The sequence below is a fragment of the Magallana gigas genome, chromosome 8 (assembly GCF_963853765.1).
Source record: "Magallana gigas chromosome 8, xbMagGiga1.1, whole genome shotgun sequence".
NCBI lineage: Eukaryota > Metazoa > Mollusca > Bivalvia > Ostreida > Ostreidae > Magallana > Magallana gigas.
In genome coordinates this window covers 23,639,732-23,653,388 of record NC_088860.1, presented here as the reverse complement: position 1 = coordinate 23,653,388, position 13,657 = coordinate 23,639,732, and the positions used below count along the sequence as shown (strand labels likewise).

General features: G+C 34.6%; 1 protein-coding gene and 1 long non-coding RNA gene across 6 annotated transcripts in view; one reads left to right on the top strand and one right to left on the bottom strand.

Annotated features, from left to right (window-relative positions):
- LOC105325061 (cytosolic purine 5'-nucleotidase) overlaps positions 1–13,657 on the bottom strand; it is a 45,887-nt gene that overhangs the window by 19,230 nt on the left and 13,000 nt on the right. For all 5 annotated transcript variants that reach the window (XM_066068833.1, XM_011424440.4, XM_011424439.4 and 2 more), the window contains exon 5: positions 11,631–11,726. In XM_066068833.1, coding sequence (XP_065924905.1) covers positions 11,631–11,726 — 96 coding nt within the window. The remainder of the gene's footprint in view (positions 1–11,630; positions 11,727–13,657) is intronic.
- Positions 7,717–10,077, top strand: LOC136270611 (uncharacterized). The gene is made up of 3 exons (XR_010708478.1): positions 7,717–7,877; positions 8,230–8,303; positions 9,263–10,077. It is a non-coding gene; the product is annotated as an uncharacterized lncRNA (long non-coding RNA).

Below are 13,657 nucleotides of genomic sequence, written 5' to 3'. Positions count from 1 at the left end.
AAATACAAACTGATTTTTAAGAATTTTTTCCCCTCTATAGTGTTATATAGTGAAAACAATTACCGGTGTGATACCTTGAATATTAACTATACCCAAATTTTACAAGGTTTTAAAATTCTTTAAAAAATTGAAGCTCAAAAAAAATTTCAAAGGTTTTAATTGCTAAGCAACAACTTCATGCATCTTCACGGGAAAATGTTTCACTGGTGCAAAAACTCCGGAAACAGGAAGATGAGAGGGGGGAAACCATTGTTCTTCTCACCTAAAGACTTACTTATAATTCTATCTATGTTAGAGCCAAAAAACCAGGATAGCAGAAACAATAGCAGTCTGTGAAATATCAATTCCCAACCCCTGGGAACCATAATAGCTCTGTTGCATAAAGGCCTCCATTTCTTAATGAGATCATAGAGGAGATTTATACCCATGGTGTCATATTTGACAAATTGTGATTGAAAGCATACATGTGCTGCAGCCTTCATCTTCCTCCCCAAGAAAAAATTGCTAAATTTGCATAAGTAAAAATTACTCTGTAACTATAGCAACTGATTTTTAAAATATGGCTCCCATAAGCCATCTTTGATGATTTGAATTTTTTTTTAGGGCACCTGTCTTTTGTTTTATAAGCTAAGTGTGTAGGATGGGTAAGGGTACAGTAAGCTTATGACTAACAGAGGTACTTGAAATTTCTTCCACTTTAACAGAAAGTTAATTAACTTTGGAATGAATGACCTCTCTGTGCAACTGCTTTACAAGTTTTTGGGACATAGGTTCTTTTTTCTAGCCATAATTATAGCTCTGCACTTCCCATCTTTTTTTTTCAACCAAACTCATATTTGCCAAAAATATAAAAAATAAAATATATATAGATGTTTGCATCGATCACTCACATTATTGGCTAACACTTAGCTGAGGTGTGTTTCTGAAGTCATTTGCCCTGACAGTACATTTGAACCTGAGTTACACTGTGATGCAAGCGGGGCCTGCTTCCACATGTCCAAACACCTTTCGTTGGCAGACTTACAGCCAGTGACGTTCTGCCATACATACTTCTTAATACTTGTGGCATTTTCACCAACTGTTGTTTTTCATCAAAAGAGATTGTGATGCATTAGTAATGGCAAATTTTCTACGCATCATTTTGAAGAGAGAAATAAAAGAAAATGAACGGAATTCTCTACCCCTGATGCAGAGCAAATAAAAACAAGTCATGGAAAAGGCATCAGCGAATAAGAAGAACAAACAAACAAAAAAAATAATGTTAGTTTTTCAATTATCACTAAAAACAACAATTTTTTTTCTCTCTCTGAGCTTCTGAAAGTGTCTTTTGCATTAGTTTGTTACTTTAACCTGGTTCTTCCTTCTCCTCCAAAACTTCTTCAGTCTAAAACAAAGGCTGCTTGAGAACAGAACTACTTCAATATGATATATATTATGGGGCTTTTGTAAAGCACGCCATGTCAAACAAAGAATTTAACCATCCGACTGACACAGTAAAAACACTGACACTTTTGGGTAATTATAGGCACCAAAAAGAGACGGAACCTCATCAAATTTCTCCATCAACTTCGGTTGTTAAGTTCAACACAATTAAATACACTTACACAAGATATTTTCATGTTTTACTGTGTATCACCACTGTCTTTTTCTTCTACAGTGCCACTACATTAAAAAGTCATAAATATAATACTGGTAAGATTCATCTGTCAGTTTGTGACTTAATAAAGTAAATCATAGATTACATTTTAATTGATAAAAGTAGGAGCATTTCTTGCTTGCAACCATCTGCCCTTTCTTCTGGTAACACATGTTTTATGAAAATGCAAAAAAAACCAAAAAAAAACTACCGCAAGACGCGTGACATACCGACTGCCTTATAAATAGGCTACACGATCAAGTATCCAAACTCTGATACTTTTCACCTGTTTCTGTGTAATTAATGTCAATTTTTATGTATACACCAGCTTTCTTTTTAATGAGAAGTGCCGAAAAAATATAGAAGTTTCGATGCTGCTTATTAAAAAATAGAAATTCCTTCAATCATCTTCTAACCCCTGGAAGCTTTAGATACTACACAAAAATGAAGTCAGTCATCAATGCATACCATGTTCATGTCAACAGGCAATATCCATGGTGCTTATGTTCTAATATTACAAGATCAGTAGAGTACTGTGAGGGAGTGGGGGGAAAATTTACAATGCCTCAGCTACTTTAACCCCCATTGACAAGGGTTGGTTGTCGAGGATTTCATTAATTTTACAAGTCAATTAAGATAGGGTATTGCTTGCTCTCTCTCTCTCTTTCTGATGGTTAGGACTTCTCACACACATTATGGAAATAGCTTGTGAAGTTTTTTTGGCAAGATTTTAATGTAATATGGGAACCAACTGCATGAGAGGAAGCAAGCACATTGGTGCTTTGATTGAAAATTGAATGAAAATCTTTTGCAACATTTTCAGCCAACCTCTGATACTGTGCAATGCAAACAAGCCACAACTGTAACACACTTCATTCAGAAAGAAACTTGGCTTTCTAATCTTTAACCATTGATTCTTATTATTACTTCACAAGACACAATAAGCAAAAAGAACAAATATTAATTCTGCTTTCAAGATTCATGGTGATGTAATTCCTTACAACAGAATTGAAAAAGAAAACTTCAAAGCCAAAGTATACACATATACCCTAAGATTATGTGTTTTAAAAAATGTGGAGCTTGGTTTTGTTTCTGTTTTTCTATGAGACATTCATCTTTTGAAACATTATCTAATCAAGAAAACAAATGACAGGGATAGCAAACACCAAAAGTGTCTCGCAGTCAGTAATCTCGCTTTGTCCTCCGACACAAAAAAGTCAGCCTCGGACTGACAGCTCGTGACAAGGCCGGGTCAGACCCACACATAGTCAGGGGGGCCTCGGAGCAGATCATCGGCTGATACTGCCAATCAAATGCCTGACTTTGGAGACTCTGGCCCGGCTGACCAATAGGGTTGATATCCCCGAAACAATACCATCTCCTAATGGGGTGGCTATCCAGTATCTCGGAACGGCTCGACTGTTGTACATTATCTGTCCCGGGTAGGTAACATTAGTCTCAAAGTATCCACCGTTTCTGTTTCCTAGTCACGTAACAATTCTCACTTCAGATTTTCTACAAACACTAATTGTGTTCTTATTTGGTTACTCTTGTACCGATTTTTCAGTCATGCTTGACTTGAAAGACCAATACAAGATTTTTCTGTTTCTATAGAAACCCATTGAACCTGAGAGGGTCATAATGTTAGCTTTCAACTCATATTTGAAAACAAACCAAACAAGCCACAAAAAACATATTATTTATGGTTCTGAATTCAATACAAGGTGGTTCCCATGAGATCTTGCCCCATTGTTCTTCCTGACACCTGCTCTTTCATACAGGTATCAATGTCCTTCCAGTCCTTTCATTCACAGGTTTCTTTTCTTACAAACTGAAACAATTCATGTATCCAGTTTTGATACAACTTCAACTCGTAAGTACAGATCAGCGATAAGATCCGATTTTAACTTTCATACTGTCACTGATCTCTTAATATGTTCTGTTATTACCAAACTACGAGGCGAGGGTTAATATTTCCCCCCGAGACACGGTATTCAATGTCTTGCCCACCCTTCAGCAACAGGCAAAACACCCAAGAATACTGTAACTAAATGTACAACGACTTGAAACAAGATTTTTTTTTCTTGCCCAGTTTTCTAGTGGACTGATTTTTGGGGGCCGTACAATAGACCGCACTGTTTCATTGATTACGGTGCACCTGTCCTATGCCCAAATTCCCACACTTCTTCATCATGTATACATCTGCTGAATGAAAAGAGAAATAAAAGAGTTCAATTCATGTTAATCACCGATTCCCAAGAGAATCACATTTAATATTGAACCTTGGAACAATTTGATATGCTCAATCAATTTTCATTGACGATTCAACAACAAAAGAATTACCGGTACAAAAAGCCTCCTGGTACATGTATAATTAGTAAGCACATTTTATTTAGGTACAGTATAATTAAGAATATTATTTGTACTAGTATTTTACCAACTCCCCACCCCCACCCTATTGTACAACAACAGGTAACAGCCTAGCATCTGTTAATATTTCCTGTATCACATGAGTCAACGGTAGCGAAACTGCTTAGAAAAAAAAAAATTAATTGAAAATTATTGTAATTTCTTTTTTAAAAAGAATAAAGAATCAAAAGAAGTCATTAGGCAATGCTTGTTAGGCAGTGAATTACATCCAGAAGAGATCATTACAACTCCTTCTGCATGTTGAGAGATGATCAGATAAATAGAAGACTCTCTGCGGCTTCCCAGTTCCAGCCTGAGCAGAGAGGAACATGGTTTGGCTCTTTCCTCCCCGAGGAGATACGGAGATATCTGAGGACACCCTGCTGCTCCAATCACATCATTTATCACAGAACAATAATTCACAACATTTTAACAGCATTTCACACAGTCAATTTTTACATGATAGTGAGAAGATGAATGGGATGATTGGCGTTGCATCTTCTTGTAAAGGAAAGGGAAATCTAGGAGGAGGAAAAATACTACTTGTACTACAACTTTTCATCAACTTAGAATTAATGAATTGCACACATTAAAACAGCTGTTGCAGCTAATATTAAAAATTGAAGTACAAAATATATGACCGATTTCAGTACAAATTAACTTTTTTTTTTTTTAATGTGGTATCAGCTCTGCATCAGATCTAACCGAATATTAAATTGAATGTTTCTCGGAATTTGAAAGTATAAAAATTAATATAGGTTATAAACGTATCTAAAAATGATTAATATCAATAATTCAAAGTTATAAATGTTTTGACTGTGTATTAAAAGTTATTGTGAACTACAGTAATTAATGTTTTACAAGAATTTGTTTAGAATTCTTAGAATTTTACAACGGCTGCTGCACCTTGCTCCAATCCTCTCCATTGTGCCCTCTACTTCTGATGCAATGTAGAACAGGAGCCTCCTTAAAAGAGGCACTCTTTAGCTTACATTTCCTAAACAATCCATGTCTTGAGTCTGACATGATAATGGCTGCCTCTGATGCCACTTTGTTTAAATAATTCTCCCTCTGCAGAGTGTAAATCGCTTGGTAGGGGATTAACAAGTTTACAAAAAATTAACCGAGAATCATTATGGTAGAATCGGGATCTTGAATTCAGTAAACTGTTCCGCTAGCAGCGTTGTTTGGACTGAAGCAACTAACCCACCAATGAGTTCCCGTCTGTAGACTATAACGATGTCCCAATTGCATGTTAGAAGTCATTGACTAAATTTATTGATCTCATCTCTTTAACTGTAATACCCTCTTTAGTGCCATATTTTAATAAAGATTTAACCATCAATTAACAGATCCCCACAAGAAGAAGTTCCTGTTCAACAAGTATCTCTCATCTGGAGCTCAAACAGAACAGCTAGCTCAGTATTTCAAGAATGTCCAGTGCATGCAACTATTCGAACTCTTAAACAGGAAGGGCAGACATGAGCCTAAATACAAGTGAAATGTTTGGAATTTGCACAAAAACATGTTGCATAACATTAAAAGCAAATAAATCCTCTTTAATTGAAGCACCAAGATGCTTCTCTGAGAGTGTCCTTAACCTCTGAATCAGCGACACGACCTTTACAAACACCACTAGGTGGTTCTCTCTGGGAAGGCCTACTCTTATCGTCCCCACTTCAACATGTCCATCTGAGCATACCTGAGCTTGTTTTAAGTTAATTGTCTGAAATTCAATTTTCACTTTGATATGGAGGTTGTCTGTCCCAATAAATCTTGGCAAGGGTTAGTCTGAGCATGTCTATAAATACACTCCCAGGAGCCAGGCAGCTTATTTATTCAACAGCACTGCTTCACAGTAAAACTAAATCATTGTTTCATTGCAGATTGACTGAAATATTATTCGATCAATGTCATCATTTTGTAGCATTCTCTACAACTTGTTTTTCCTTCATTTTTAGGTTGCATCTATCCACTTAAGAATGAAATTCTATGACAGAAATATTACATTTCATCCTGAAAAAGTAACTATAACCACATTTTATTATTGTTCCTCTTGAAAAAAATGAGTTCAAAAAACTTGAAGCAAAGGATGAAAATAATCCTGTGTTTTTCTTAAAAGTGTTGAATTTCTGGAAGTAAACACTGGAAGAAATCACAACCAAACAAGTCTGTTATCCACACAAACTATTCTGTTTGGTCAGACAACAAAACTGTCATGAAGTTTTCGGAAAGGATTAAGAAACTAGAAAACCCTCTGCATTAATACCTCTTAAACCTCCAGAACTCTGGATAAATGCAGAAAATGATGAGTAATATCAAGTACATGTACTTTCTTAACAGTCTAATTAAACATTTAATCCTCAAAAAAATAATATTTTTGTCTGGTACGCAGAAAAGATATGGAGTGAATAATTTTCTACACTATAAAAATACGATAGAAAGTTTGAGTGCATGATGAAGACATCTTTTGTTATGACAAAGAACCATCCATCTAGATCTTCTTTCCTCGTAAGTAATTCCTAGAGTACAAGCATCATTAGAGAGATCCTTCTAGAAATGACACACCAGGAGCAGACGTTAAGTATAAAAGAATAATGACCAAGATGGATATACCCCATACATGACAGCAGCTCTTGAAAGCGGATCATTCTGACCTCCAGCAGTTCATAAAAAACACCAGGAAATGTATACACTCCACTGTGAACCCAAACCCCTGACCCCATGAAGACCCAACCCCTCTCCCTTCTGCACTAGCTCTGCCTTGACCCTAACCTAGCTACCAGAAAAGCGACAGTTCTAAGTACCAGACACCAGTTTTTGCACTGGCCCTTGCAAACCAGAGGCATTCTTCATTGTTAGCCCTTAGAGTGCCCCCAGTGGCCTCCACTTAGATGTACTGAAGTATTTCCTTTCAACCTTTTCTTTTTTTATCATTATTATATCCATATTTTCTTCAATGAAACCCAGATATATTTTTATTATGTGTAGTAAATGGTTACTTCTGAAGAAGGCATATGACCACCATATATCATATTTCTTTATTAGAGCTCTTGAAAAAGATGGATGTTTTATGGCACACCTTGTGTTGTTTTTTTACAATAAACACACATATCTCAAGTTACCCAGATTTTTGAAATCATTTAAGATAAGATAGCAACGCTGAAAATATAGAACAAGTCACTCAAATACTCAAAATACCAAAACTTAGCAAATTGCATCATGTGTAACTTTAGAATTTAACCACTGAAATTAATCTACAAAGAAATTACTGATTCATCGTTCATATTTGTTAAAATAAATGTATTGTTGCAAAGAAGTGATATGCTTTTTAATAGTTTCATTAAAATTTAGAACTATGCATTGAAAATTTAGTCTTGTTTCCATACCGGTACTTTGAACGAGATAGAAGGAATAAGACAAAACACATTTACTGGTATATGCCATTTTTTTGTGTTTTGAATCATCCTCTATGATTTTTCTTTCTCTTCTATATTGTTTATATAATATAAGCCAAATAATAAAACAAATACGCGGCTCTAAGTAATGGATATCATTTGGACTAAAAATGTACTTTGGCAGATCTAGGAAATGTTCACTATATACATGTATACCCGCAATCTCATTAATTGAATTACTGCAGGTTCGTTATGTGGTCAGCAGTACAAGAGTATAACGGCACTGGGGTGTACATTTGTTTGGTGTTATACCAATATCATACCGACGACACATACCATCTCATGGCCAAAGTACACAGTGTCGGAGACTTACACATACATCATTGTCACTGAGGCATACCAGCAATCTGATGATAGTATCGGTCCATTCCAAAGTAAGTATTGTGCAATAAGATCATTAACTTATGGATGGCCGATCATTCCTCTGTTAATACACCCCGCTCCTAATACAATTACATATTTACGCGTGCAGCTGGTAATGCAGCAGCACCATAACATAACAATATTTACATGTAATTAGGATTTCGAACAAACACCATGCACACACCCCAAGTTCAGAAAGGTCAGGGATTTTTGTCTTCCATTTTCAATGAAGAGATTAGTTCCTACATTATAAGATATGTGAAATTCTTAAAGAGGTATAAAGACGAATGGGTCATAGGACCCAAAGATCTACATGTTACCTGATAGTATATTTCAAATATTTCGTAACTTATTTGAATACAGGTGTATCAAGAGGACAATGGAAGATAACAGCTGCTGCTATCGTACGAGGACATCTTATCTATCTCCTGAGAGAGGTGCAAATAACTGTCATAATGTTACAACACAGCTGAGTATGATGTCTTTGCATTTCAATGTTTTGCAAGGATCTATGTTAACTATTATAATAATGTCACACACTGATACACATCCCCATTTATAAGTTCAAAAAACCAGCCAACACCCCCCCCCAATGAAGATGACCAAAAAATCTCGAAAATCTTGAAGAAAAAAACTGCTGACTGTCAGACCTGTAATTATTTTATTTCACATCTAATTGACTATTTATTTGACTGTTCACGAACAGGAAGTGTTGGTTTAGCGTTTCAATATGCGTTACTTTTAACTCTATATCCTGTGTTTGAGTCAAGTGTCAAATTCTACCCCAAGATAAAGCAGTTTCATACACCTGCCATCTCCATTCACGAAACCTGACAAGTTCTGACCTATTTTAGAGGAAATGGGGGGCACTAAACAAACCACCGAGGTTATATTTTATCACAAAAAAGGGCTTAAAAACATTTCTATCATCATAAAAAGTAAAGAAATTTAATTGCGTTCGGAGAGAAAATATAGGAAACTTTTCTTCGCTATCTTTTTTTGTAAGAAAACTTGAAACTTATCTGCTTTTCCTGCACATTAAGGCTTTTAAAAATCATTTTTGGCCTGGCTTATAGGGCTTTTTACAAAATTAAATTAATGACTGGGCCATGATTTATGGGTTTATATATCTAGGAAAACAATATTATCCATCTAATGTCCTACATATGATGGGCAGGTTTAAATGTCAGCAGATAGCGCTCATGAAAAAGTGAGGCTGATTTATTCTACATTCAAATCCTAACATCTAAAAAGTAGACTTTAAAAAAATTAATATATTTATGAAAGACAAATTCTTTCTAAAAATATTTAAATTAACTTCTTTTTTTCTTTTTCTTTAAATTTTAATGCTTCACTTAAAAAAATCTAGTAACAAAAATTCCTCTTTGCATTACAGCCGTACTTCACTGACCAAACCCAATAGTTCAAAGGGATTGTGTATTCAAACTCAAAGACTCGGGGAAATAATGACTTCAAATGTTATCATTACACACCATCTAAAATCTCCTGCCATGCAACATGATACGGAGTTACCACCCTTGGTCCAACAAAAGAGGGAGCTGTGCCAGAAAAGCCATGAGAAAATGGGTACAAAGACTGCAGCCATGTCTAGCCGAGAGGAAACAAGAAAAGATCCGCTGATAGACATCATGATCAACGTTTTCTGGAGCCAGTAACATCTTCCCTAGACCCATTTCCGAACTTGCTGAAAAAGTGATGAAATGGGCTGAGGGTAAAAGCAATTGTTAATAGATTTTTAAAAAGAACAGCAAAAAGATGTTCCTGCTTTTTTTTTGTTTGATGTTCAGAGGCATTCTCCACCGATACCAATCAAAAGGCTTTCTTGTGGAAAAAGGTAGAAAAAGATGCAATAGAACCGAAGCAACAAAACCCAAATGATAACAACAGGAGAAAATATTATATGTGGTTGTGTGTGTCTTTTAAAAAACTTCTGAGAGAACTTTCAAGTACTACCACATGGACGACATTAAAGAGAAATGGCCTTTAGAGTGCAGCAATCCCAGTGTCAGCTGCTCTCTACACTTCTGAGAGATCCTTGTACAATACAAACCAATGGCCTCTGTGATCATCCCTCACAAAGCAAAAAAAAATTTTTTTTATTTTAAACTTACACATGTCCGTGACTTCAAAAGCAAAGGTGATGTCTTAACCAGAGTCTAATAAACACTACACATTCAAATTATAATACCTGTTACCATTGGTTTTCTTACTCATGTGACTTCTTCATTTGCTTGCTGCCCTTAGGTGAAAAATCTTCCACCCAGGCGAAGCTGACCTCAATGCCCTATATTGTAATCACTTCTTCGTCAAAATTTTTACGATGACCTGAACTACCATCTAGTTAAAGTGACAAAAATAGAAAATAAACCTCATTTATATTACCAATAAAACTTTAAATATATTCCCGTCAAAAGTAAATCTTTTGTTGCATTTAAAAAAGGTATTTGAAAACAATCTTCCATGAAACCCAGTTGGCATTGCCGTTTCCTCTTTTTTTTAATGAAAGAACCGAATTTTGCAGATGCAGTGATGCATCTAAGAAAAACACCTGCAGATGAAACAAATGCAAAAAAATATGTATCTCTGTTAATCACAGATTTTAAAAATCTACAGAAACAATTACCTGCATCTGTGTAATTTTACGTCATTGAATTCATTTTTTTCCTTCAAATATTCATAATTTCATGTATAATTAAAAAAGGGTTTAAAAAGTGACTAGCCGCGTGTTATTAACTGTTTTATTTCTAAAACATCTTCAATATTTTCATAATTTTGTAGGCAAGGCGTTTTAAAAAATTTTACAATATATTTCATAATTTTGCGGGTTTTTTTTTCTCTCCCAGACTGCATGATGTAACCACTTTCTCAAGTCGTGAAGCACTTGTTCCTGGTAACGCTGTAGACCCCACTCCAAAAAAAATCTTACAGACTGCGAAGCCCCAAAGCAACTGCATCGTCATGAAATCTCGACGATGATTTATACAATATTTGTTTCTTGGTAATCATGTCTCATTTTATATTTGCTGAGGCAAGATTTATAACTTTAAAGCCAGACAGATCGAGCCTTATTCAATCTTTGTTAATTAATAAGAAAAAAATTACTTTTCTTTTATATAAAAGATTTTTTTTTTATGACAACCATAAAAGATACATCTTTTACGCGTTATGAAAATAGCTATTTCACTTTATATAAGGATAATTGTCTTTCTTTTAGTAACCTAGATATAGTTGTTTTCAGTATGTATACCAACTGTCCTGGATGTTGGACACAATAACATGGAAAACAAGATGTCTTTGTTGAACACAGCGTAGTACCCCTGAATGAAGCTCTGATGTGAATATTACTTCCTGAACATACTATTTAATATGTGATCCTATCAGATTTGAATGGATATTTGGTGTTGAACTTGTATTTTTAGATAGATACATAAACTGTATGTTCTCATGGAACTACCATTCACAACTTGTCCAAGTTCTCTATTTAGTAGGGAACATGATATCTATAATCACATAGCTCATAGAAAAATGATTATTATTAATAATGAAAATTTGTCAAATAAAAAAGAAGTTGACATCAGTTTAATAGTAATTATGTATGTTTGAATTTGAAAAATGCAAATAAAAAAAAAAAAAAAATAATGAAAATTTGATTTCGATTCACTTCGATTTTTTAAAAATCAGTTATTTCTTGATAACAAAAAAGATAGAGTTTATGACCTATTATGGTACCTTGTCTTACTTACATTTTCAGGAACTTAAATCCGTGGACACAGACCAGGATGTTTCCGTATGGATCAGCTTTTATAATGTTTCCATACTCCATATCAAACCATAGTCCTCTGAAAAAAATAAATATTACTATATCCTTACATATGTATCAAATTATGCTTGCATATTTTCATCTAACCGCTTATCTAAAGAAAGGTCTGTAGGCTCATAATGATTTTTCTTGTCAAACACTGAATTTGACTCTTAATTGCAATATTATTTCTCATAAAACAGGAATTGGCAAGACAATTTTAGAATATTTATAATGCGAATTAGATAGATTTTATGTACTTGCTGTTGTGAAATGGCCTCATATGTTGAACATATTTCAAATAAGACAACTTTTTGGAGAAAAAAAAATTACATCATGTGGAATAAAATTTTTTTTGCTTCTCTTTTACATTTTATGTTTCAACTTAAACAGGGCCTCAGCATAGTAATTCAACTTCTGTGTCAAACCCTTATCTGAGCGTAAAACAGGAAGTTAATCTTTTGTAAGTGAAGGTGACTCGGGGGAAGCCCTCGGTGGGATGCTGCTGATAAACGGTATCCCCGCAATGCACATCAAGTGTTACCAAAAAACTCAACACCCGATAACATCTCGTATTGATATATCCGACTCTCGCCGGAAGCATGCCCGCAAAAAAGAAAATATATTGAAATCTTATGTATTTTTCGAGAAGTGACGCCACTGGTTTAAATTAAAAGCAGCTTTTTCAAAAATTCTTATGTCAAATGTAATTGGAAATAAGCAAAAAGCGGTCTCTAAGAGACTTGCGCAAGCGGTACTACTTGAACGATGATGGTTCAAGTACTCTTTCTGTAGTTACAGGTTATTATCTCTATTGATCTTAATGAAATATATCAGTTTCTCTGATCAGTTCTCAGGATTTTTAATGACTTTTTTTTCGTCCTCTAAAAATTACTTTTTCGCAATCTGCAGAACTTCAATTATAAATAATAAAATATAATTACTTTTAAACCTTGAGTACACATATGGGAAATATAACTTTGATTCCCCACCGCAAACTTAAGTTCCGAAATCATACACTGGATGAAATTAATATGTGATTCCTATCTGCATGCATTAAGAGGGGAGTCCTTCAATTTATTTTTATATCCAGAACCTAAAAAAAATATATAGATTTGTCTAGCATGTGCGATGAATAAAGCCCTCATAACAAATATGTCATAATGCATAAAATACGGAGCTCCCGTGCAAAGACGTCTGCCTGAAGAACTAACCATATGTCAGCTTCCTCCACAAATCCCCAAATCATGAATTAATTGTTTTTAATATACTCCGCCACCGTTAAGTAGAAAAAGTTCTGCAAAGAATTAAGAAGGCATCCTAGAGGTTATAGATATATAAATCAAATGGAAGACCAGAATCAAAGGAGTCTATATAAACTGTTCCCATCTACTGTTTTTCAGTCGGCGGTGTAACGAAATTATCAAATTATTCTGCAGTCTCGCAAATTCGCACAGATGCAGCTATGGAGAGTTTAGTTGTCTTTTATGTTTTGCCTTGGACAATGATTGAATTAAAGACACAATTTCTCACAGAATTTCTCTTCTCCTCATAAAATCAGCTAAGCAAAGAAGGGACCCCAACAGATGTAATAAAGAATGCGTATCAAACGTAATCGGTGATTTTAGGAATTAAAGGAACCTGTACACTAAAATTTCAGACATTTCTATTGCCGACCTGAAAATGAACAATTGTTTCTTATTCCGTCTTTCTATATTCCTTCCGTCTCTATTTAAGAACAAAAAAAAATTAAGCGCAATATTGATGGGGGAAATGGCCATACTTAGCAACAGAATCATATCTCATGTCTTTTGTTAACTATTTTAAGCATTATACCAACAGATTTTGTATTCTCCAGTTGCAGGGCATTTATCTTGGAATGTTTAAAAAAATCATAACAGTTCATAATAACATGGAATTATTTATAGTTGTCTTTTTTTAAGGACACTTCAGTTATAATTTATTCTTTGT